Source organism: Bubalus kerabau, chromosome 11, assembly GCF_029407905.1.
Source record: "Bubalus kerabau isolate K-KA32 ecotype Philippines breed swamp buffalo chromosome 11, PCC_UOA_SB_1v2, whole genome shotgun sequence".
In the NCBI taxonomy this organism is placed as follows: domain Eukaryota; kingdom Metazoa; phylum Chordata; class Mammalia; order Artiodactyla; family Bovidae; genus Bubalus; species Bubalus kerabau.
Window position 1 is genome coordinate 6,057,930 of NC_073634.1, and position 25,048 is coordinate 6,082,977.

Sequence of the window (25,048 nt, forward strand, 5' to 3'; positions counted from 1 at the left end):
CCAGCTCTGTTTACTGTCGTCCATCACAGATAATAGCACTGAGTTGGGATGAGGGGCGAGCACCCTGAGTCTGACGGTCACATCAGTGTATTTCCTCCTCCTTCCCATAGCCCTCCTGTGGTCCACGTCTTTCCCTCCAGCCTCAGATGAGAAAGTCAAATGCCACAGAACTTCACTGTCCAAGGTCAAACAGTGTTCAAATGTCATACCAGAACCCAAGTCCAGTGCAGGATGCTCCTCTCAGAATACCATCCAAGAGAGTATCGATTTCAAAAGAATCACACACAGATCCAGCAAAAGATGGACTCACAGCTAAGCTTTATTTTCCCATAGATTATCCTTCACGAAAGAGCTCAAGAGAAACCAACTTTGCACTGAGTTCAAATAAGCGAGATGAACATTTGGCTAAATTGTTTGGTAGGTATCCCTCCCATGTGAAATGGTCAGGCTGTGTTTGTAGAATCTCATGCTTATTCCTGGTGGTGTCCCAGATAACCTGTCCCTGCTGCTTTGATGAGAAAGAAAGTGCTTTGCCTTGAGGCTAAAACAGGTTCCCTGGATGCCAGAATCTCAAGAAATTAAGCAAAACATAGAAAATAAACAGCTGAAAGGATTCTGCTCCCTAAAGAAGGCCCCGTGTAGCCGTGCAGGGCCACCATCTGGGAGCTATTGGAAGTGCAGTGTCAGACCCCAGCTTGGACCAGCTGCGTCATACCAATCTGGATGAGGTCCCCGGGTGATTTCTGCACATGTTAGAGATGGCAAGGCCTTGAGGCTGAGACAGACTTTCTCCCAGGTCTTTAGCCCTAACTGAGCATGAGAATCTCCTGGGAGATCATTAAAAAAAAAGACAAGTGATCAGGTTACTTGGGGTGGGATGAGATGTTTGCATCAGTAATTATTATAGCTCTCCAGGTGATTCTAGTCTGGTACTTATTGATCTCTTCCAAGCTCCCCTGTAACATTTGAGAAAAACCAAGGCCTAGATAGAAGATTGGAGAAGGCAATGGCAACCCACTCCAGTATTCTTGCCTGGAAAATTCCATGGACAGAGGAGCCTGGTGGGCTGCAGTCCCTGGGGTCATGAAGAGTTGGACACAACTGAGGGACTTCACTTTCACTTTTCACTTTCCTGCATTGGAGAAGGAAATGGCAACCCACTCCAGTGTTCTTACCTGGAGAATCCCAGGGACGGGGGAGCCTATTGGGCTGCTGTCTATGGGGTCGCACAGAGTTGGACACGACTGAAGCGACTTAGCAGCAGCAGCAGCAGCAGCAGATAGAAGATGTTGGGAGTAGGAAGTTCTAGGAATACATCTCTTAACCAAAGCTACACCTGAGCTGGGAAGAACTATCTTAAGCAACTAATTTGGAGTTGCTGCTGCTGCTAAGTCGCTTCAGTCGTGTCCAACTCTGTGCGACCCCATAGACAGCAGCCCAATAGGCTCCCCCGTCCCTGGGATTCTCCAGGTAAGAACACTGGAGTGGGTTGCCATTTCCTTCTCCAATGCAGGAAAGTGAAAAGTGAAAGTGAAGTTGCTCCAGTCGTGTCCGACCCCCAGCAACCCCATGGACTGCAGCCTACCAGGCTCCTCCATCCATGGGATTCTCCAGGCAAGAGTACTGGAGTGGGGTGCCATTGCCTTCTCCAATGTATGAAAGTCATAAGATATCAATTGAACACTTGCATTGTCCTGAAGAGCCTAATACATTTTAGTGAATTTCATTGTTCCATGTAGAATCTACCATTCTCCACCCTCCAACCCCATGGCAGGTAGCCAGGTGGTTGGCAGCCCACATTCTCAGTGTGCTTGCTGGTGCCGGAATGGGCAATTGGGAACCTTGTCCTTCAAAAACTTGAGTGTATGTTGATCACTGCCGGGTGGCACCGAGGCTCATCATTGTTTCACTTTCATGACCTGAAGAGGCTTCCAAAAAACTCTGTCAGGGATGAAAGAGATGGTGTTTTTTGTTTTTCTCCTTTGGAAATACAGACACTTTAGGCCAGCTTTGTCAGGTCACTGAGTGACAGCAGACATAGGGAACTGGAAACTCAGAACCCAGACACAGTAAGGAATACACACTTTGCCAGAACAGTTCAGAGAGGCCAAACTAAGCCTTAGCCCAACTAAGGCTGTAGCCCTTGAAAGCAGAAACTGGCCATCCCTGAGGACTGGGAGAAGTAGATTTCCAAATTTACCAAAATATAATACTCAGCGTGTTTAGCTCTCAACAAAAAATTTTACAGAACATACAAATAAACAGGACAGAATGGCCCCTTCACAGGGTGAAAAAAAAAAAGAAATGGATAGAACTCATCCCTGAGGAAGCCTAAAAATTGGAATTATTCATCAAAGATATTAAATTAACTGTCTTCCATATGTTTAATGAGTAAAGGGAATAATAGACAAATAACTTGCAGAAACCAGGAAAACAATGTTTGAACAAAGTAGGAATATCAATAAGCAAATAAAATTATAAAAAAGAGCCAAACAGAAATCTGAAGTTGAAAAGTACAGTAACTGAAATGAAAAACTCACTGGAGGGATTTGACAGCAGATTTGAGCAGGCAGAATTAAGGATCCTTAACTTTGACCTGGGACACTTGAAATAATCCAGTCTGAGAAGGAGAGAGGAAAAGATGAAATGAATAAATGGAGCACAAGAGACCATGAGACACCATCAAGAATACTAGCAGACATTAATACACCTTAGAAGTCCCAGAAGGAGAAGTGAGCAAGAGACAAAAAATGTCAGGAAGCAATGCTCTAATAAAACTTCCCAAATCTGATGATTATTCACATCCAAGATGCTCTACAAACTCCGGGCTGGGTAAATGGAAGAGAGCCACGCTAAAGCACCTTATAGTCAAATTGTTGAAACCAAAAGACAAAGAGAATCTTGTGAGCATCAAAGAGAGAAGTGACTCATTATGTACAAGGGATCCTCAATAAGATTAATGGCTGACTTCAACACAAAAATCTTGGAAGCCAGAAGCAGAGATATGACATAATTGAAGTCCTAAAAGAAAAGTACTGTCCCCCAAGAATTCTGTATCTAACAAAACTATTCTTTGATCATGGAGGAGAAATCAAGACATTTCTGGGTAAACATAAGCTAAGAGATCTGCCCTGATAGAAATACTAAAGAGAGTGCTTCAGAGTGAAATGAAGGAATACTGGACAGTAACTCAAAGCCATAAGGAAAAAATAAAGAACACTGGTAAAGGTGACTATATAGGTAAATATAGAAGCCAATATTATTGTCATTTTGGTTTGGTTTGTGACTTTCCTCTTTTTCTAGTATGATTTAGAAAACAAGTGGGTAAAACAATCTATGTAATAGATTTATAACAAATGTTTGTGACATAGATTTATAACAATCTATGTTAATAGGCATGCAATGTCCATAGATGTAATCTAGGATAATAACAACATAAAAGGGGAGGGATGGAGATGTATTAATATATGAGCAGTGTGTTTGTATGCTATTGAAGCTAAGTTGGTACTTTAAACTAGGTTGTTATAAGTTTAACATCTTAATTGTGAGCCTCGAGGTAAATATGAAGAAAATTTAAAAATACAGAAAAAGGTATGAAGGATGCAATCAAAATGTAACATTGCAGAAAACCAAAGAACTCCCAAAGAAAAATAGTAATGGAGGAACTGAGGAATAAAAAATATATAAGTGGAAACAAATAGCTAGATGGCATTAGTAAATTCTTCCTGATCAGTAATCACATTAAATATAAATGAATTAGATGCTTATTAAAAGGCGGAAAGTAGCAAACTGGATAGAAAGAAAGGATCTCTTTGCTGTCTACAAGAGACTCAGGATAAAAGGATACAAAGAGGTTGAAAGTAAAACAATGGAAGAAGGTATTCCATGCAAATATTCACCAAAATAATATAGCTGGAATGGCTAAAAAAATAGATTTCAAGTAAAAATGTTTAAAAGAGACAAGGAAGCACATATATTGATAAGAATTTCAGTACAGAAAGAGGACATAACGGTTATAAACACATATGTACACAGCAACAGAGCCCCCAAATATATGAACCAATAATGGACAGAACTAAATGAAGACATAGTTCTACAACAATACTTGGAAACTTTAATATCCAAGTTTAAATAATAGATAAGACTAGATAATCAATAAAAAATAGAATACTTCCCTGCTATAAGCTAATTAGACCTAACAAACTTATACAGAACATGCCACCCAACAACAGCAGAAAATACATTCTTATCAATTTCATATGTAATATTCTCCAGGATAGACCATATGTTGGCCACAAAACAACTCCTGAATACATTGAAAAAGATTAGAATCATATAAAGTATCTTTCCTGATCACATTGGAATGAAACTAGAAATTTATAACAGAAAATTGGAAAATGCACAAATATATGAAAATGAAACAATGAAAAATTGAAGAAGAGGGAAAACTTCCTAACTCATTTTAAAAGGCCAGTATTACCCTGATACCAAAGCCAGATAGAGACACTGTAAGAAAACTACGAGCAATATCACTTGTCCATATAAATGCAAAAAAATAAATGCAAAATTCCTCAACAAAATGCTAGGAAACCGAATATAATCCTATTAAAAGGATTATACACTAGACCAAGTGGGATTTATTCCTGGAAGTTAAAACAGTTCGGGCTTCCCTGGTGGCTCCCTGGTGCAGAGGTAAAGAATCCGCCTGCAATGCAAGAGACTTGGGTTTGATTCCTGGGTTGGGAATGTCCCCTGGAGAAGGAAATAGCAACCTACTCCAGTATTCTTGCCTGGGAAATCCTAGGGACAGAGGAGCCTGGCCGGCTACAGTCCACAGGGTCGCAAGTGTCCCACGTGACTTAGTAACTAAACCACCACCAAGACAGTTCAACATAGGAAAATCAATCAATCAATGTAACATACTATTATACATTAACAGAATGAAATAAAAAACCACATGATCATCTCAACTGATGCAGATAAAGCATTTCAGGAATTCCGGGTTTGCCCTTATTCCATGTGTGAGATAAGGATCAATAAGTCTGGCTAATTGATCGTTGGTAAGTGACCATGATTGAAGGATTGAGTTGATGCAGATAGCTCTTGGAGTCCCTGTATCCAGGCTTTCAGAAATTCCCATCTAGGAATGAAAGCACATTTCTCTTCTTAGCAGCTCCCCTGTGTCTCTGAATCCAGCCCTGCATGTGTGAAAAGGGAGTGGGTGCATCTGAAGGTGGTGTCTGGTGCAGAGTTTGGAGGGGTCCCATCACCCCCTTGGGTCGACTGACATGCCCACTGCCAGGCCAGTGTTGATTTTGGCATTGGTGGGCCACCAATAAACTTGCCAGTCTCTCTGAGCAATCGTTCAGGAGCCGGTAGGTCATTGCATTCATCAAGGAAGGGGCTGTGAGAACTCATCATCTTGAATGAGTGAATGTGATGGCTAAACTTGGCATCCTTATTGTAAGCATTTAGCCCATCAAGTGAGTAGACCCCTCACCAATGTACCAACAGCTCTTGAAAAAGGATTCAGAATAGACACAAAATAAACTGAATTTGTGATTACTATTTTCTGTGGCTTTGCAAAGTCAACCTAGAAGGACAGACAAAGCTGCTGTCCCCAGGGAAAAGTAGAAGATGGGAAACTTTTAAAAGGGAAGGAGAGGGACTTCCCTGGTGATCTAGTGGTTAAGAATCTGCCTTGCTATGCATGGGACATGGGTTGGTCGCTGGTGGGGGAACTAACGTCCCACATGCTGAGGAGCAACTAAACCCATGCTCCACAACTAGAGAATCCACCTACAGCAACTAAGACCCAATGCAGCCAAATACATAAATATTGTTTAAAAAATAAGGGGACTTCCCTGGTGGCGCAGTAGATAAGAATCCACCTGCCAACGCAGGGGGCGTGGGTTTGATCCCTGCTCTGGGAAGATTCCATATGCCATGGAGCAACTAAGCCCATCACCCCAACTACTAAACCTGTGTTGTAACTACTGAAGCCTGCATGCCCTAGAGCCTGTGCTCCACAATAAGAGAGGTCACTGCAGTGAGAAGCCTGTGCACCACACCAAAGAGCAGCCCCTGCTCACTGCAGCTAGAGAAACCTCTTGAGCAGCAACAAAGACCCAGCACGGTCAAAAATACATACATAAAAAATTTAGGAAGTGAAATGTGTTAGTCACTCAGTCATGTCAAACTCTGTGACCCCCGTGGACTGTAGCTCGCCAGGCTCCTCCTTCCATGGGATTCTCCAGGCAGAAATACTAGAGTAGATTGCCATTCCCTTCTCCAAGGAATCATCCCGACCCAGGGATTGAACCCAGGTCTCCTGCATTGCAGGCAGATTGTTTACCATCTGAGCCACCAGGGAAGCCCTAAAAACAGAAGAGGAAGTGCATATATTAAAAAAACTGTAACATGAAAAGTTAGGAGCAGTTTATAAACAGATTTCTTTTAAAAAACTTTTTATACACAGAGAGGTTTTTCTGGCTTAAAGATCTATTCTGCTTTATTTTTACCCTCCAGACTTCACCCATTTTTATGGGCTGTCCTAGGAAAAGTGTCAGAGGTGGGTCAAAATGACAACAAGAATAAGAAGGAAAATTATGACACTCCATATTATGAGATTTGGGAGAAAGTTTCTAGCCACATATCTTTAGTGGACAATTTTTACTGCCCAGGACATCTAGTGGAATCACAATTTTTCAGAAATGATTTATATCATTAGAAGTTCCCTTCCTAACAGAAAGACTTTGAGAGTGTAGTTTCATATATTTGTTGAGTTTGTATTATTTATTCACTATTACGAGAGAAAAATTGTAAAAATTTTTTACAAAATTTTTACAAAAAATTATAACACCACTGCTGATATTAATACGCCTTTATTTACTTCTCTTGAGATGAAATTCTACTGCAAGTATTTTCCAAAGTTCCATTAGAAGAAACAAGAGCAGCAGCTGGCAGATCAATTACAAAGAGAGACACAAAAGAAAGCAAGTATACATGCTTAAAACTCTTTAAGTGTGTGTTTTTCTGTTGGCTTATATTCTGTGTTGGAGGCACTGTGCTATCATCTTACCGTTCTTTAGAATAGCTACTTGTGTGGCAAAGACAAATTGAGATGTGAAGGAAAGAACTGTCTGAAATTCTCTCTATAAACCTCCGAGATGAAAGCCTGACTATCCCCCTATTTGGGGCAAATCCCTCAAGTTCATGGGCCAGACCAGTTCTTACTTTCTGGAGGCTGTTGAGAGGACAGAGACTGGAATTGCAAATGGGGTTTACTGTTTCTAACTTTTTGCTGAACACGCTTTATACTTCCACGTGCGTGACATGGCTTGAGGGTAATCCCAGGCCTGGGTGAGAGCTGGTGCAGTCTTTAGAGCCTCATTCCATGGATAAGATCAAGGACAAAAATCACTTGCCCTAGGGACATCTGTAGAAATAACATAAGTGTAAAGCAGCTTCATAACATTATTATTTTTGAAGGAACACTTTGAGGATTAAGGCAGATCACAGGTCACAAGGACGGAATTGTGTGTCAGAAATTGCCAGCGGGGCCTGGTAGCAGAGGAGTGAGTGCTGTGTTGAAATTTTTGCATAAAGATGTGAACTTCGATGTCTGAGGTTCCATTGCTATGGCCTCTGCAATCAGCAACTAGCTGGTGCTTCTCTCCACAATAACATACAAACTTCCAAACACACATTTCCAAGTACAATTTGCTTTCTCCATTAGCATTTCAGCCCCGGATTGGAAGCTGCTTGGGATTAGTAGATGCAAACTAGTGTATATAGGATGAATAAAATCAAGGTCCTACGGTATGGCACAGGGAACTATATTCAATATCCAGTGATAAGCCATAATGGAAAATAATATGAAAAATCATTTAAAAAAAACACTGAAAATAGGGGCCTAAGGTGCTTTTAAGGATGTACTGATACATTTTTTCTATTTTTTTCATGTGTTTCATCATCACAGGAGCAACTGTTGATGGGAATTCTCATGAACCAGAATTTTTCTTTGACAGCACAGGCAGAATGTCCAATAACGGTAAATGCAGATGGATAAAATTGAAGTTAGGGGTCAATAAGTGATACCTCTTCTTCGTTGCCCAAGTTCAGAACAGAGTGTGACACTAAGCTGAAGCTCCAGCAGATGGAGCTCAGACCATCTTCTCCAGGAATACTTGGCTGGCTGATGGGGTGCTTCACCTGGAACTAGGAGGAGTGCTGTGACCACTGCTGAGGTTTAGGATACCCTTGCCTTCTCCAGTTCCCCTCCGCGAGAGATGTGGCTTCTGTAAAATTCATAGCATAGAGGAGCAGATCAAAATATTTGCTCTCTGCAGAGAGACAGAGGCAGAGAGCTAGAGAGAGAGGGAAGGAGAAAGGAGCCAGTTACAAGCACCTGAATCCTCCCAAACTTACTAGTGAAGTCCCTCCCCTACCCGGGGGCAGGGCTAGTGAGGGCTGTGCACTTCCTGGAAGGGGTACCCGGAGGGCTCTCTCCATCCCTTCAGAGGATGAGCAGACTCATCTCAGATCCAATTAGGATGAAAGCAAACGGGATGAAGACAGGATAAGGAACTAGAATCCCATGCAGCATTTCTTCCCTTGACAGATGTAAAGATTTAAAAGGAAAAATAAGGACTTCCCCTGGCAGTCCAGTGGTTAGGCTCAGCACTTCCATTGCAGGGGGCACAGATTTAATTCCTGGCCAGCGAACTAAGATCCCAAAAGCTGTGTGGTGCAGCCAAGAAGGAAACAAAGACAAAAAAGGCCAAATATGTCACTGTCTGAGCTGGCAACTCTGTAGTCTTTCCTGGGCTCAGAAATAGAAACTAGGTCAGATCAGATCAGATCAGATCAGTCGCTCAGTCGTGTCCGACTCTTTGCGACCCCATGAATCACAGCACGCCAGGCCTCCCTGTCCATCACCAACTCCCGGAGTTCACTCAGACTCAACGTCCATCGAGTCGGTGATGCCATCCAGCCATCTCATCCTCTGTCGTCCCCTTCTTCTCCTGCCTCCAATCCCTCCCAGCATCAGAGTCTTTTCCAATGAGTCAACTCTTCCCATGAGGTGGCCAAAGTACTGGAGTTTCAGCTTCAGCATCATTCCTTCCAAAGAAATCCCAGGGCTGATCTCCTTCAGAATGGACTGGTTGGCTCCTTGCAGTCCAAGGGACTCTAGTGGTTCCCAATCCCAACTATGCATCAGCCACAGGAAGAGGCTGTGGAATGGAAAGAGCTTGTTCAATATCCTTCTTCTGGGACTTTCCTGGTGGTCCAGTGGTTAAGACTCCGCACTTCCAATGCAGGGGAGGAAGGTTTGATCCCTGGTCAGGGAACTGAGATCCCACATGCTGCCCCCGCCTCCCCCAGCCAAAAAAAAAAAAAAAAAATTCCTTATTTCCAGAAAGTAGAAAGTGTTAATGGCTCAGTTATGTCTGACTCTTTGTGATCCCCTGACCTGTAGCCTGCCAAGCTCCTCTGTCCACGGGATTTCCCCAGGCAAGAATACTGGAGTGGGTTTCCATTTCCTTCTCCAGGGGATCTTATTTCCAGAAGTGACCAGGAATCTCTAGAAGTGGAGTCCTGGTTCTGCACATCTTTTCATATTCTCTGAGTGACTTGGCTATAGTCGGTCAGATGCCAGCCCCTGGCATTTGGAACCATTGGCTTAGATGGTTTTCGAAGATCGATTTACCACAGAATTCTCTTTAAAATAAATAGTTCTAATATCCCTGAATTTGCCCTACACATTTCCTTCTGTAAATTGCATGATAGTCATAAATTAGATACGGTCAGGTATCTCTTTGGTACCTGGGTCTCCACTGAAAGGAGCGAGAGGATGTCTTTGTGCTGAGGACCACACTTGGGCGAGAGTGGCCTTATCAACACAGTCCACGTCATCCTGTTTTTCTGTGAAATGACTACGCAGGGTCCCTTTTAAGGACACCTGGAAGAACTTTTAGGCAAAAGAGTTTCACAGACACGACACTGAGCAGTAGTTTGCCATTGCTCGAGTCCTTACATTTTCTCACTAGACTAGCTGCCCAGTATCCCCAGGCCAGGACCTCCTTCTGTCTTCTGCTGAGTGGGCTTCCCCTGCTGGAAACATTACCAGTGGAGAACAGTGAGGGCAGCGTTTTCCTTTCAACTGATTGCCATATGAAAGAACTGTCAAATACAGACCTGACAGTGAGCACTTGCTGCCTCCCTGTTATGACACAGGAGTCCCTGGTGCCCAGTTAAGCTTGGTCCCCAGGGAAAAATGTGCCACCCCCCTCAGACCTTTGTGGCATATCCCTACTGGTCCTGTTGGTAGATTTCAACTTTTGTGTATTACCAAAAATGACATCACCTCTAAAACTGTCAATCGATCATCAGCTTTATTGCTTTTTCTCCTTGAGAAGAGCTTGACTGGATGACTGCACTTTCTAAGTACAAAATGGACTTATTTTCCCCTCTTTTCCCAGATCCCCAAGGTGTGCAGTGATCGATCTAAACTTGGTGTGAAGCCAATTCTGTATTTTCTTTGTAAACAAAGGATCACATTACAAATTGATCATCACATTTATCTTGGTAATCCTTAATGTTGGGTTTCTAGGAGTCTCAAAATTAGAAGAAATATGTAGACTAGAAAACCTCCCTTGGGACTCTAATGTTAGGTTGAATCATTTGAACTTACTGTTTTCGTAGGTCAAAAATTGTCAAAGATCTCCAGTTTCATGCGGTTCAATCTAATATCTTGGGAATCCTTCAGGGGTCTCTGCTTAATGGTACAGGTTGTATACCTAGATCCTGGCTTCCTGCAGAGTATAGACGCCTCTGTAAGGATGTTACTTCTCTCCATCCACAATTCTTGCACCAAACCAGAGGCAGCTGATTAAAATCCTCGTTTATATAGACACAAGTGAATGTTCCTTTTTTGTTTAACAGTTTCCTTGGAATTTCATTCTTACTGTGATTTTAGGTAGAGCAGTGATAGGAGACACAAGAGATGCAGTTTCAATCCCTGGGTAGGGAAGATCCCCTGGAGAAGGGGATGGCAACCCACTCCAGTATTCTTGCCTGAAGAATACTGTCTCCCATGGACAGGGGAGCCTGACGGGCTATAGTTCATGGGGTCACTGCTGCTGCTAAGTCGCTTCAGTCATGTCCGACTCTGTGCGACCCCAGAGATGACAGCCCACCAGGCTCCCCCGTCCCTGGGATTCTCCAGGCAAGAACACTGGAGTGGGTTGCCATTTCCTTCTCCAATGCATGAAAGTGAAAAGTGAAAGTGAAGTCGCTCAGTTGTGTCCAACTCTTAGCGACCCCATGGACTGCAGCCTACCAGGCTCCTCCGTCCATGGGATTTTCCAGGCAAGAGTACTGGAGTGGAGTGCCATTGCCTTCTCCATCATGGGGTCACAAAGGGTCACAAAAACCGTAGTTTTAAAATATATCCATAAATTTTTTGATACCCCTCCCTTCAAAAGATGGAGCTTCATCTCCATTCCCTTGCTTGTGGGCTAAACGTAGTGACTTGCCTCTGATGACTGAATATGGCAGAAGTGATGTGCCACTCTTGAGATTAGGCCATAGAAGACATTGGGGTTTCCGCCTGGCTGTGTCTGGGATTGACTGCTCGCCCGGGGGAAGTTGGCTGTCATGTTGTAAGGACACTCCAGCAGTTCTAAGGGGTCCCCTGTGACGGGGAGCTGAGTCCTCTTGCCTACAGCTGGTGCAGAGGTGAGACCTTCTGCCAACAGCTGTGTGAGCCATCTTGGAAGCAGAGCCTCCAGTGCTTTTCAGCCTTCAAATAACTACAGTCTTGGCCAGCAAGACAGGTATAACTGCTGGCTCTGGTTCAGTGTCTTTCATGAGGTTGCTTGCAGTCGCAATCTCAGGTAAGACCTACCTATTGCTCTCCTTGGGAGAAGGCAATGGCACCCCACTCCAGTACTCTTGCCTGGAGAATCCCATGGACAGAGGGGCCTGGTGGGCTGCAGTCCGTGGGGTTGCTAAGAGTCGGACACGACTGAGCGACTTCCCTTTCACTTTTCACTTTCATACAGTGGAGAAGGAAATGGCAACCCACTCCAGTGTTCTTGCCTGGAGAATCCCAGGGATGGGGGAGCCTGGTGAGCTGCCGTCTATGGGGTCTTACAGAGTCGGACACGACTGAAGCGACTTAGCAGCAGCAGCAGCAGCATTGCTCTCCTTCTCAGTGGTCAGCATTGTGCCAGGAATTGGGGAACTAGAGGGGGCATTCTTGTCTTCCAAAAGCTCACAGCTAGTAAGAGAATCAGCATCATTAATAATTCCTGGACAGAAACCTGCTATAATTGAAGGTATTTAAAAAATGTTTTAGGGACTTCTGTGGTGTGAAAGTGCTGCACTCAATATGACAGCAAATGTGGAAAACTCAGCAGTGGCCACAGGACTGGAAAAGGTCAGTTTTCATTCCGATCCCAAAGAAAGGCAATGCCAAAGAATGCTCAAACTACCGCACAACTGCACTCATCTCACATGCTAATAAAGTAATGCTCAAAATTCTCCAAGCCAGGCTTCAGCAATATGTGAACCGTGAACTTCCTGATGTTCAAACTGGTTTTAGAAAAGGCAGAGGAACCAGAGATCAAATTGCCAACATCCACTGGATCATGGAAAAAGCAAGAGAGTTCCAGAAAAACATCTATTTCTGCTTTATTGACTATGCCAAAGCCTTTGACTGTGTGGATCACAATAAACTGTGGGAAATTCTGAAAGAGATGGGAATACCAGACCACCTGATCTGCCTCTTGAGAAATGTGTATGCAGGTCAGGAAGCAACAGCTAGAACTGGACATGGAACAACAGACTGGTTCCAAATAGGAAAAAGAGTATGTCAAGGCTGTATATTGTCACCCTGCTTATTTAACTTATTTAACTTTTATGCAGAGTACATCATGAGAAACGCTGGACTGGAAGAAACACAAGCTGGAATCAAGATTGCCAGGAGAAATATCAATAACATCAGATATGCAGATGACAGCACCCTTATGGCAGAAAAGTGAAAGAGCCTCTTGATGAAAGTGAAAGTGGAGAGTGAAAAAGTTGGCTTAAAGCTCAACATTCAGAAAATGAAGATCATGGCATCCAGTCCCATCACCTCATGAGAAATAGATGGGGAAACAGTGGAAACAGTGTCAGACTTTCTTTTTTGGGCTCCAAAATCACTGCAGATGGTGACTGCAGCCATGAAATTAAGACGCTTACTCCTTGGAAGGAAAGTTATGACCAACCTAGATAGCATATTAAAAAGCAGAGACATTACTTTGCCAACAAAGGTCTGTCTAGTCAAGGCTATGGTTTTTCCTATGGTCATGTATGGATGTGAGAGTTGGGCTGTGAAGAAGGCTGAACGCCGAAGAATTGATGCTTTTGAACTGTGGTGTTGGAGAAGACTCTTGAGAGTCCCTTGGACTGCAAGGAAATCCAACCAGTCCATTCTGAAGGAGATCAGCCCTGGGATTTCTTTGGAAGGAATGATGCTGAAGCTGAAACTCCAGTACTTTGGCTACCTCATGGGAAGAGTTGACTCATTGGAAAAGACTCTGATGCTGGGAGGGATTGGAGGCAGGAGGAGAAGGGGACGACAGAGGATGAGATGGCTGGATGGCATCACCGACTCGATGGACGTGAGTCTGAGTGAACTCCGGGAGTTGGTGATGGACAGGGAGGCCTGGCGTGCTGCGGTTCATGGGGTCGCAAAGAGTCGGACACCACTGAGCGACTGAACTGAACTGAACTGTTGTGGTCCAATGGTGAAGAATCCGCCTTCCAATGTAGAGGACTCAGGTTCTGTCCCTGGTTGGGGCAGGGATCCCTCATGCCCAAGGGGCAACTAAGCCTGCTTGCCACAATTAGAGAGAGGCCCTTGTGCCACAGCAGAGACCTAGCACCACACACTCCCTGCCACCAAAACAAGTGTTTTCGGTTGTACTTGCATGGGACTTTGGAAGGTCAAACGAGAAGCAGGTCTGCTTCCTAAGGTGTTTTGAGTAGGAGGGTGTGAAGAAAGAAGGGGTCTGAGCAGACCCTGCGGACAATGGAGAAGGTGACACCCCACAAGAAAAGGAGGCTGACTGGACCCCTCGTGAGAGGCCAGGAGCCACTCTGGGCTACTCTGTGGGGACCAGGAAATCCCAGACCACTCTGTCCGCATCTCTTCCTTAGCAGACCTTTCAAAAAACCAGAATTAATGGTAAAAAGTAAGACAGCTGGCTAGGAAGAGGGGTGAAGAAATTATCCTTTTGAGAAGTGAAGTGTCTTAGAAAGAGTGTGCCCAGGTTTGTGGAGAGTTCACGTCTTTAATGATTAGTAGTAGCTCCACTGAAGTGAGTTTAGTCTTCAATAACAGTGTAGCAATACATTGTTAACACAAGCAAAGGCTCATTTCTATGCAAGAGCCTCCTGAGAGTAAAACAAACGAAACCCATAGAAATTCTAAAGATGTAAAACTTCAGCTTTTCCGTAAGAACAAAGCCAAAATTTCTTGGTTCTGGGCTCGTTCAAGACGATTTTTACCAGGTCTAGGATGTTACTGATGGACAGCTTGGATCAAGTCTCCACCGTGGAAATGCAGCCGGTGGGGCAGGGGGAGGCGGGGTTGTTCCTTGTACTTGCTCTTGTAATGAATTGCTGCTTTTCTCACAGTTAATGGCTTTCTAAAGTTGAAATAGAGCTTGAAAATTGACTGTATTTGGCGAACCTTGGTAATCGTGCTTATTTTTTGTCTCACAGAAAACAATCCAGCAGATGATCAAAATCACAATCCACCACACGTGGAAAACATCTCCCAAACTCTCCGAAGATCGTCAGGTAAATGAGAATTAATGACCATGTTGGTGATAAGTGTAGATTGTGCCTCCTGATTCTGCTTTTTGTTTTTGTGTTACAGAGACAAGGAATGTCAAAATTTGTGTTTAAGTGGCAAGTCCATCTTTTTTTTTTTTGTAAACAACGCTATGGAAGAGCAAGACAAACACAACCCCTTAGTAGGTTAAATCTATGTTATCCAGAGTTTTCTGTCTGTAGTGGTTAATTTCTCAACTCTGATTGGACAAGCTGGCATTTCCAAAGTCAAGTGATTACCAGTCATATCAATCTGCACATTTTCTCTCTTTTTCTAAGCCAAATTGAATAAAGAACAAGTTTCTTTCTTTCTCCAGAAATAATTTAACCACGTGAGGCTGTTATCACATACTTCCTGGACAGATTTCATCTGCAGAGTTAGCTGCAGATTTTCAACCCTGTCTGTTTCTATTAAACCATTCTGTGGTCCCTCTACCAACAAATGAATATTTGGGTGTATTTAATCTTCTGCATTGCCCTTGCAATTCAAGAAACATTCTTTTTAAAATTGAAGTATAATTGACTTAAAATATCATATTAGCTTCAGGTATAAAATATAGTATTTCAATATTTTTGTACATTACAAAATGATCACCATAAATTTAGTTATTGGGCTTCCCAGGTGACTCAAGCGGTAAAGAATCTGCCTGCAATGCAGGAGAACCAGGTTGATCCCTAGGTTGAGAAGATACCCCGGAGAAGGGAATGGCTACCAACTCAGGTATTCTTGCCTGGGGAATTCCATGGACAGAGGAGCCTAGCAGATTATAGTCCATGACATCGCAAAGAGTCAGACACGACTGAGCAACTCACACTTTTCAAGTTTAGTTGCTATCTGGCACCACACAAAATTACTACAATATTACTGACTGTATTCCCTGTGCAGTACATTACATCCTCATGACATGTTTATAACTGGAAGTTTGTTCCTCTTAATCTCCCTCATCTGTTTCACTCCTCTGTTTGTGTGTGTGTGTGTGTGTGTTTGTATTATTTTTTACATTCCACATATAAGTGAGATTGTATAATATTTGTGTTTGTCTGTCTGATTTACTTCACTTAGTATTATAATCTCTAGGTCCATCCATTTGCCACAGGTGGCAATATTTCATTTTTTTTTTTTCACACAAATTTTAGAATTACTTGTCCTAATTCCTTGAAAAACGCCATTGGTATTTTGATAGGAATTACATTGAATCTGTAGATTCCAACTGTTTATTTGAATTCCTCATTTCTTTTTCTTGTCTGGTTCTCTGGCTAGGACTAATACCATGCTGAATAAAAGTGGACAGAGTAGGCATACTTGTCTTTTTCTGATCTTAGAGGAAATTCTTTCAGCTTTTCACCATTGAGTATGATCTCTTAAGTTTGAATGCATTCTGATAGTCCTGCTTTTCCACTCCTGCACCCTCACCATATTTAACGTTTTTGATGTCAGATTTTACACCTTTTTGTTCTGTGTATCCTTACTTATTGTGGCTGTAGATGATTTTACTACTTCTGTCTTTTAACCTTCCTACTAGCTTTATAAGTGGTTATTCCACTACCTTACTATATGTTTGCTTTTACCAATGAGATTTTTCCTTTTGTAATTTTCATATTTCCAGTTGTGGTCTTTTTTTTTCTTTCCCCGCTTAGAGATGTCCCTCTATGTTTTCCTGTAAAACTGCTGCAGTGTAGCTTTCGCGTGTCTGTAAAATTCTTTATCTCTCTCTCAAATCTGAGTGATAGCTTTGCGGGGTAGACTATTCATGGTTGCAGGTTTTTTCCTTTCACCACTTTGAACGTCGTGCCACTCCCTTCTGGTCTGCAAAGTTTCTGCTGAAATGTCAGCCCATAGCCTTGTGGGAGTTTCCTTATACATGACAAATTGCTTTTCCCCTTGCTGCTTTGTGGGTTTCCTCTTTTTTTCTTTTAAAATTCTTTTTATTGGAGTATATTCTTTATCTTTAATTTTTTCCACTTTAGATCTTGGCACAGACCTCTTTGGATTCATCCTGTTTGAGACTGTGCTTTCTGGACCTGGATGTCTGTTTCCTTTCCCCCATTGGGGAAGTTTCAGCTATTATTTCTCCAAGTGAGTTCCCTGCCCCTTTCTTCACTCTTCTCCTTCTTGTTCTCTGCAGTGTGAATGTTAGTTTTCTTGATGTTGTTCCAGAGGTTTCTTAAACTATCCTCATTTTTTGGAAACATTTTTTAATTTAATATACATATTAATATATTCCAGGCTTCCCTGGTGGCTCAGTGCTTGCAATGCAGGAGACCTGGGTTTGATCCTTGGGTTGGGAAGATCCCCTGGAGAAGAAAATGGCAACCCACTCCAGTATTCTTGCCTGGGAAATCCCATGGACGTGGGGTCTGGTGGGCTACAGTCCATAGATTTGCAAAGAGTTGGACATGACTGAGCACACACACACACATTATATATTAAGGGCTTCTCTTGTGGCTCCGCTGGTAAAGAATCTGCCTGCAATGTGGGAGACCTGAGTTGATTGGAAAGTCGGTTGGGAAGATCCCCTGGAGAAGGATACACACATTAATATATTAGCATATTATATTTAATTTAACACAATATATTAACATGTTATATTTTAAAATTTACTATCCTCATTTTTTGAAATGTTTTTTAACATATGTGTTAACATATTAATATATTAACATATCCTCATTTTTGGAAATATTTTTATTTTACTTTATTTTTAAAAATTATTTTAATTGGAGGCTAATTACTTTACAATATTGTGGTGGTTTTTGCCATACATTGACATGAATCAGCCATGGGTGCACATGTGTCCCCCCATCCTGAACCCCCCTCCCACCTCCCTCCCCCTCCCATCCCTCAGGTTGTCCCAGTGCACCAGCTTTGAGTGCCCTGTCTCATGCATTGAACTTGGACTGGTGATCTATTTCACATATGGTAATATGCGTTTCAATGCTATTCTCTCAAATCATCCCACCTTCGCCTTCTCCCACAGAGTCCAAAAGTCTGTTCTTTAGATCTGTGTCTTTTTTGCTGTCTCACATATAGGGTCATTGTTATCATCTTTCTAAATTCCATATATATGCATTAATATACTGAATTGGTGTTTTTCTTTCTGACTTACTTCACTCTGGGTAATAGGCTCCAGTTTCATCCAGCTCACTAGAACTGACTCAAATGTGTTCTTTTTAATAGCTGAATAATATTCCATTGTGTATATGTACCACAGCTTTCTTATCCATTCATCTGCTGATGAAAATCTAGGTTGCTTCCATGTCCTGGCTATTATAAACAGTGCTGTGATGAACATTGGGGTACACATTTCTCTTTCAATTCTGGTTTCCTCGGTGTGTATGCCCAGCAGTGGGATTGCTGGGTCATATGGCAGTTCTATTTCCAGTTTTTTAAGGAATCTCCACACTGTTCTCCATAGTGGCTGTACTAGTTTGCATTCCCACCAACAGTGTAAGAGAGTTCCTTTTCTCCGCATCTTCTCTAGCATATATTGTTATAGACTTTTTGATAGCAGCCATTCTGACCAGCGTGAGATGGTACCTCATTGTGGTTTTGACTTGCATTTCTCTGATAATGAGTGATGTTGAGCATCTTTTCATGTGTTTGTTAGCCATTTATATGTCTTCTTTGGAGAAATGTCTGTTTAGTTCTTAGGCCCATTTTTTGATTGGGTCATTTATTTTTCTGGTATTGAGTTGTATGAGCTGCTTGTATATTTTTGAGATTAATTCTTTGTCAGTTGCTTCATTTGCTATTATTTTCTCCCATTCTGAAGGCTGTCTTTTCACCTTGCTTATAGTTTCCTTAGTTGTGCAAAAGCTTTTTAAGTTTAATTAGGTCCCATTTGTTTATTTTTGCTTTTATTTCCATTTCTCTGGGAGGTGGGTCATAGAGGATCATGCTGTGATTTATGTCAGAGAGTGTTCTGCCTGTATTTTCCTCTAGGAGTTTTATATTTTCTAGTCTTACATTTATATCTTTAATCCATTTTGAGTTTATTTTTGTGTATGGTATTAGAAAGCGTTCTAGTTTCATTCTTTTATAGGCAGTTGACCAGTTTTCCCAGCACCACTTGTTAAAGAGATTGTCTTTTCTCCATTAACATTAATATATTAACATATTATATTCAGTTTAACATAACATATGAACATTATTTAACATAACATATGAACATATTATATTTTTTAATTTACTATCCCCATTTGTTAAAATTCTATTTTCCTTTCTATGCTCAGCTTGGGTGATTTCCACCCCTTCATCTTCCAGTTTGTGGACCCGTTCCTCTGTATTACCTAATGTACTGTTGGTTCCCTCTAGTGTATTTTTTATTTCAGTTATTATTCTTCAAGTCCGTTTGTTTCTTCTTTATATTTGCTGACTCTTTGTTAAACTTCTCACTGTGTTCATCATTCTCCTAAGTTCACTGAGCATCTTTATGATCCTACCATGACCTTTTTTATCTGCTAGGTTGCTTCTCTATACTTTGCTTAGTTCTTTGGGGGTTTTGTTTTATTCCTTCATTTGAAATATCTTCATATGTCTCCACATTTTACATAATTGTGTTTATTTCTAAGTGTTAAGTAAATCAGTCATGTTTCCTTTTCTTAGAGAAGTGGCCTTATGTATGAGATTTCGTAGGGGTCACCCAAGCTATGTGCTCTAGCAGTGCCCGCTCTGCAGGCTTGATGGGCTCTTTTGTTGTGACAGGGCTGGCTACTGTGGGTGCTGGCAGGTGAGGTTGGCCCTTGACTTAGTTGGCTGCCAGGCCCTGCCTCGGGCCCTCTGGTGTTGCGGCACTGGGTCCTGGGGTGGCTGGCTGCAGAGCCCAGGAGTCCTGGGACTGGTGCCAGTTCAATGGTGGGCAGGTAAGCCCCCAGCACTGACAGACTAGAGGGAGGACTCAAAGACTCCACGATGGCGCTTGCCAGTCCCAGAGTCCTTGTGGAAGAGCAAGTCCCCCAAAATGGCTGTGCCAGCATCCTTGTTCTCAGGGGGGTCCCTGTTGCCTCCTCCCTCTCTCGGAGCCTTCTGAGATCAGCAAGGGGCTCTGACCAGAGTCCTTTCAAATTATTGCCTCTGTGCTGGGACTGAGATTTTGGGTGTATTCTATAAGAGCAGAGTCTCTGTTGGTTTTTGTTTATTTGTTTTGTTTGTTTTTTAATATTTATTCATTTGGCCACACTAGGTCTTAGTTGTGGCAGGTGAGCTCTTAATTGTGGCATGTGGAATCCAGCCCCCGACCAGGGATCGACCTTGCCTTCCCTGCACTGGGAGCGTGGAGTCTTGGCCACTGGGCCGCCAGGGAAGTTCCTGGTTTTCTACAACTGTTTATCTCTTCTGTTTGCAAACCCTGCTGGCCTTCAAAGCCAGGAAGCTCATCTTCCTGGTGCAGGAGCCCTGGGCTAGGGAGCCTGAAGTGGGGTTTGAACCCCTGCTCCTTGGGGAGAATATCCACGGTTGTGATTATCCTCCTGTTTGCAGGTCACCTTGCCTGCGGAGTAGGTCCTGATTATACCCTGTCTCACCATGGCTCCTTCTTTACATCTCTAGTTGTGGGAAATCTTTTCTACTGGTCTTCAGGTCGTTCTCATAGATGGTCGTTCTGCACATAGTTGTAATTTTGTCGTGCTCGTGAGAGGAGATGAGCTCAGGGTCTTCCTATTCTGCCATCTTGGCCACATACCTCAAGAAACATTTTTTTAATGGTATTTTGTGGTTATGAATTGTTTTCATGAACATCATACTATCAGGGAGATAGGTCTTATTATCTCTTGTTTTATACCAGTCGACCCTGGGGTCAGAGAGGCTCGGCAGCTAGTCGAAAGGCTCTTGCTAGGTCCTGTAGGTGTGGTCCCTGACCAGTAGCACCAGCATCACTTGGGGTGCCACACCCCAAACTTACTGAATCAGAAACTCTAGGGTGGGGCCCAGCAGTTCTAACAAGGCCTCCTGGTGATTCTAATGCACACCCCAGGGTGAGAACCACGGCCTGGGTCTATCCAGGAATGTGTTAGATTAAAAAAATAAACAACGCACGCTCTGGAGCCTGTGTGCCTCAGTTAGAGAAAGCCCACATGCAGCAACTAAAACCAAGTGCAACCAAAAATAAATAAATTAAAAAATCCCAAAACACTGATGTACATTTGGACCTTTCTCCTGACTCCTCACTTTGACTCTGGAGGCATTTACTTTCATCATGAAAACAGAACTAGTCACAGGCCGCTGGTTGTTTTTAGATGAACACGTTTTGTGTTTGTGTTTTGCAGATCACATTGCAGAGGAGCAGAGGGATTAAGAATCCTCTCTATTCAACAGGGATGTGAGTGATACGCAGTCAACGACCATCAATAAGGGGACGCTTCAAGAAGCAGTCAGTCCAGGTATTAATAATAATCTGCACAGCATGAGCTAAAAAAGATGCCTCAGTATGGATGTCTTCAGAAGGCGTCTGTTTGCCTTTCATGGTATTTTAATGGAACAGACTAGATGTCAGCACACCTTTAATTTACTCACAAAAGCATACAGACAGCAGTTAAAATTATGAATTGAATTAACTCCAGGAATTTTTTAAAAAAATCTGTCTTTTGGCCATGCCACGAGTCATTCGAGACCTTAGTTCCTTGACCAGGGATTGAATCAGTGCCCCCTGCAGTGGAAACACGGAGTTTTAATCACTAGACTGGTACAAAAGTCCCTAACCGCAAGAATTTGCCCCTACCCTTTCAAAAAGATGGTCTTCCATGGTGGCTCAGATGGCGAAGAATCCTGCAATGCAGGAGACCTGGGTTCCATCCCTGGTTTGGGAAGGTCCCCTGGAGAAGGGAATGGCAACTCATTCCAGTATTCTTGCCTTGAGAATCCCATGGACAGAGGAGCTGGTGGTCTATAGTCCGTGGGGTCGCATGAGTTGGTCATGACTGAGTGAGCAACATTTTCACTTTCACTTTCAAAAAGATGCTACTCTGATGTTGTTTCTACACAGCTAGGGTCACTCATAACATAGGCATCATGTTCACAGTCCTTGACATTACTGAGCACTGATGCTTTCTAACAAGCAGGAGGGATTACATGCCAAAGGTTAACCTAGTCCTTGATCTTCACCTTGGATAGCCTGAGCTCGGCCTATTCAGAATGGATAGAAACTTACCCATCATGGCAGTGTGCTGGTACCAAGCCCAGGACACTCCCTCCACATAGCCCACTATCAAAATCATAGCTGGTTGTCACTTCCTAACTCTCAGGGATTAAATGCTGAATCATCCCAGCAGAGCCCTTAGAGCTGCTCGCTGCTCCTGCCTCTTGACATATAGCTGATGAAGGTGGGGAGTTGGTGGTGCCCCAGTTGTCTCCCTATATCCCAAGAAGGCCTTTGGCCAGCATCCTCCTGCCTGCATCACTAAGGTCCCCTCAGCAGCTCTCCACATCTGATTCCTATCACTCTACCTCTGTGCCCCGTTTCCCTGGTTCCTGTGTCTGTTTTAGGTCACGTTACAAATGGGGTAACCGAAGCTCTGAGTCCCCAATGTCAGCTGAGGAACCTTCCTTTGAGCTCTAGCTAAGATTGCCTTGTAGTCCCCAGCCCACATGCGGGGACATTCCAAATCTGCCCTCAAGCATTCTGCTAGTCCTCAAGAGTCGAAAGAGCTTGGCATCATGTTTGCCTTATGTCATGACATTCCCGCAAACCCACACACACACAAGGCAGATAGTGTGCATGGCAGAATTTCCTGAATCTGGGAGTGGCGGGCAGCAGAGAAGAGACTGTATCTTTGCCCTGTGAAAGCCTCAGACTGAAGACTTGACTCTGTTTTTCTTTTTTTGTTTATTGAGGTATAGTTGATTTACAATGTTGTATCAGTTTCTGGTGTACAGCAACGTGATTCAGGATATAAACATATATATATATATATATATATATACACACACATGCACACATATTCTTTTTCAGATTCTTTTTCATTACGGTTTGCTATAGGACATTGAATATAGCTCCCTGTGCTACACAGTAGGGCCTTGTTGTTTATATAGTTCATATATAATAGTGTATACCTGCTAATCCCAAACTCCTGATTTATCCCTGCCCCTCCTTGGTAACCATAAAAGTTTGTTTTCTACTTCAGTCTGTTTCTGTTTTGTAAATCAGTCCACTTGTATCATTGTTTTTAGATTCCACATGTAAGTGGTAGCATATGGTATTTGTCTTTCTCCGCCTGACTTATTTCACTCACTATGATCATCTCTAGGTCCAGTCATGCTGCTGGGACCAGCATTATTTCACTCCTTTTTTATGGTTTTGGCTCCGTCTTTCTTAAAAGCCATCGCATCAGGACTTTCACCTCCTATGGTGGTCCTACCTCCTCCCTCCGTCGTCACTCTCACCTTTTTCTCTCCTCACCTCCTCCAAACTGGCCACTTGGCTCCTCGCTAACTCATAGCCTCAGCATCTCACCTTCACCACCAAAGAGGTCATGAATGTCTTTCCCTAAACATAGCCCATTTCTTCCCCAAGAGGACTCCTGGAGCCAGCAGCTGAGGTTTTCATCTGGGCCCCAAGCAGAACCAACAGGCTGTGCTCTGGGTGTGTATGGGACTGCCGCTCTCTGCTGACTCGGCTCTGTGTCTTCTCATGTAGATGTTCCGAGCAGGGGCATGCCGTGCTCACAGCTTCTGCAGTTCCTCCAGAAGAACATCATCGTCGCTGCCGTCTCAGTGGTGGGAATCGTCACGGCCACGGGGCTGCTGCTGCTGGCACTGGTCACGTACATCAGGAAGAAACAGTCACTGTGAGTGGCTCTCAGGGCCCGCCTTCCTCCCAGGAGCCCACAGGTGTTTGTGCCGGCGTCGGCCCGGAGCGTCCTCTGACCCCGGATCTGGAGGAGGGCAGGGCCTCCGAGCCTGGCTGTGTGTCTGCACTGGTTGGCGTGCCTCCTGGACACCCTGCCTTCGGTTCCGATGCACAGCTGGGTTTGGGGTTTCCTGGTCTGGGCCGTCCTGGCCTCTGAAGGCCACCACAGATCAGGCCACACCGCTTCTTATACTGAGGGCCACTGAAAGAGGAGACAGGATAGCCTCTGGCAGAAAGGTCAGAAAACAGGAACGTGGGGGTAGAAAGGAATGGAAAGCCCCAGCTCCGGGAGTGTGGGGAGGGAGGCTCAGGAGGAGAGGAGAGGACGGCTGATGTTCAGCTTGCTCATGCTCCTGCAGCAGCGCTGGTTGGTAGAATATTGAAAGATGCCTCTGCTGGTTGGTAAACAGCCCCTTCCCCGGGACCTCCCCAGACTTCCCAGTTCCCCATGACCCAGCAAAGGAAGGATTAACGTTTGGCACAGCAGGGAACCCTCCAGGACTCTGTTCCAACTGTGGCTGTCTTGACTAGTCAGTGTCCTCCTGTGCTAGCTGTTAAATCCCTCGGTTATCCCCCTGATGGGAGAGCTCAAGCACAGTGGCTCTGACCAGGAGCAGGCACGACAAAGGGTTTACAACCTTATGCATTTGCAGTAACGGTACCTCGAAATTATCTGCCTCAGTCTGCATCCCTTGGGACACACACGGGGAAGAGCAGCTCCCTAGGGCTGCTCAGGTCCTGCCCACCACTGTGTTGGATACTCAGCCTGTCCACAGGGAAAGGGGGCCATGGTGACCCCACCTACCCCCATCACTGCAGTATTTACATTTCCCTACAACAATGGCATGGCTTTCCCTAAAAGTGTCCTTTAAAATGCCAAGGCTCCCGGGACCAATAACCCTTTCAGGCCAACCACCACCACCTCACACCCAGCAGTGGGTCCCTTGAAGTGAGAGAGGAGCCCAGAATATGGCAAATGTTAGAGAGAGAAGATTTAAAGAGCTCATGGGAATAAACTTGACCCGTTTCATGGTTCGGACGGGGGCCTATCCATCAGATTCACCATTTCCCTCCTGGGTCTTTCAGAAGTATCAAAAGAAGTAGTGAAGGCTGCGGCTCCATTCCAAAGACAAGAAGCAAAGCTGTGAAGAGCCTGGGTTGGTTATGAGAAAGCTGAGGGTCGGGGAGGACATTTCCAGAGGCTCCATAATTCCCAGAGGCAAAATGAATTTCACACGTGACACACCTTCCTGATGGGTAGTACTCAGACTCCTCCCTGCTCAGAAATGTCAGCCTCTGTTGCCTCCCAGGGAATAGAC

General features: G+C 43.7%; 1 protein-coding gene across 1 annotated transcript in view; it reads left to right on the forward strand.

Annotated features, from left to right (window-relative positions):
• C11H2orf92 (chromosome 11 C2orf92 homolog) overlaps positions 1-25,048 on the forward strand; it is a 61,500-nt gene that overhangs the window by 35,445 nt on the left and 1,007 nt on the right. The window contains exons 4-9 of the mRNA XM_055539380.1: positions 334-417; positions 6,903-6,995; positions 7,982-8,053; positions 14,779-14,856; positions 21,151-21,264; positions 23,517-23,667. Coding sequence (XP_055395355.1) covers positions 334-417; positions 6,903-6,995; positions 7,982-8,053; positions 14,779-14,856; positions 21,151-21,179 — 356 coding nt within the window. The 3' untranslated portion in view covers positions 21,180-21,264; positions 23,517-23,667. The remainder of the gene's footprint in view (positions 1-333; positions 418-6,902; positions 6,996-7,981; positions 8,054-14,778; positions 14,857-21,150; positions 21,265-23,516; positions 23,668-25,048) is intronic.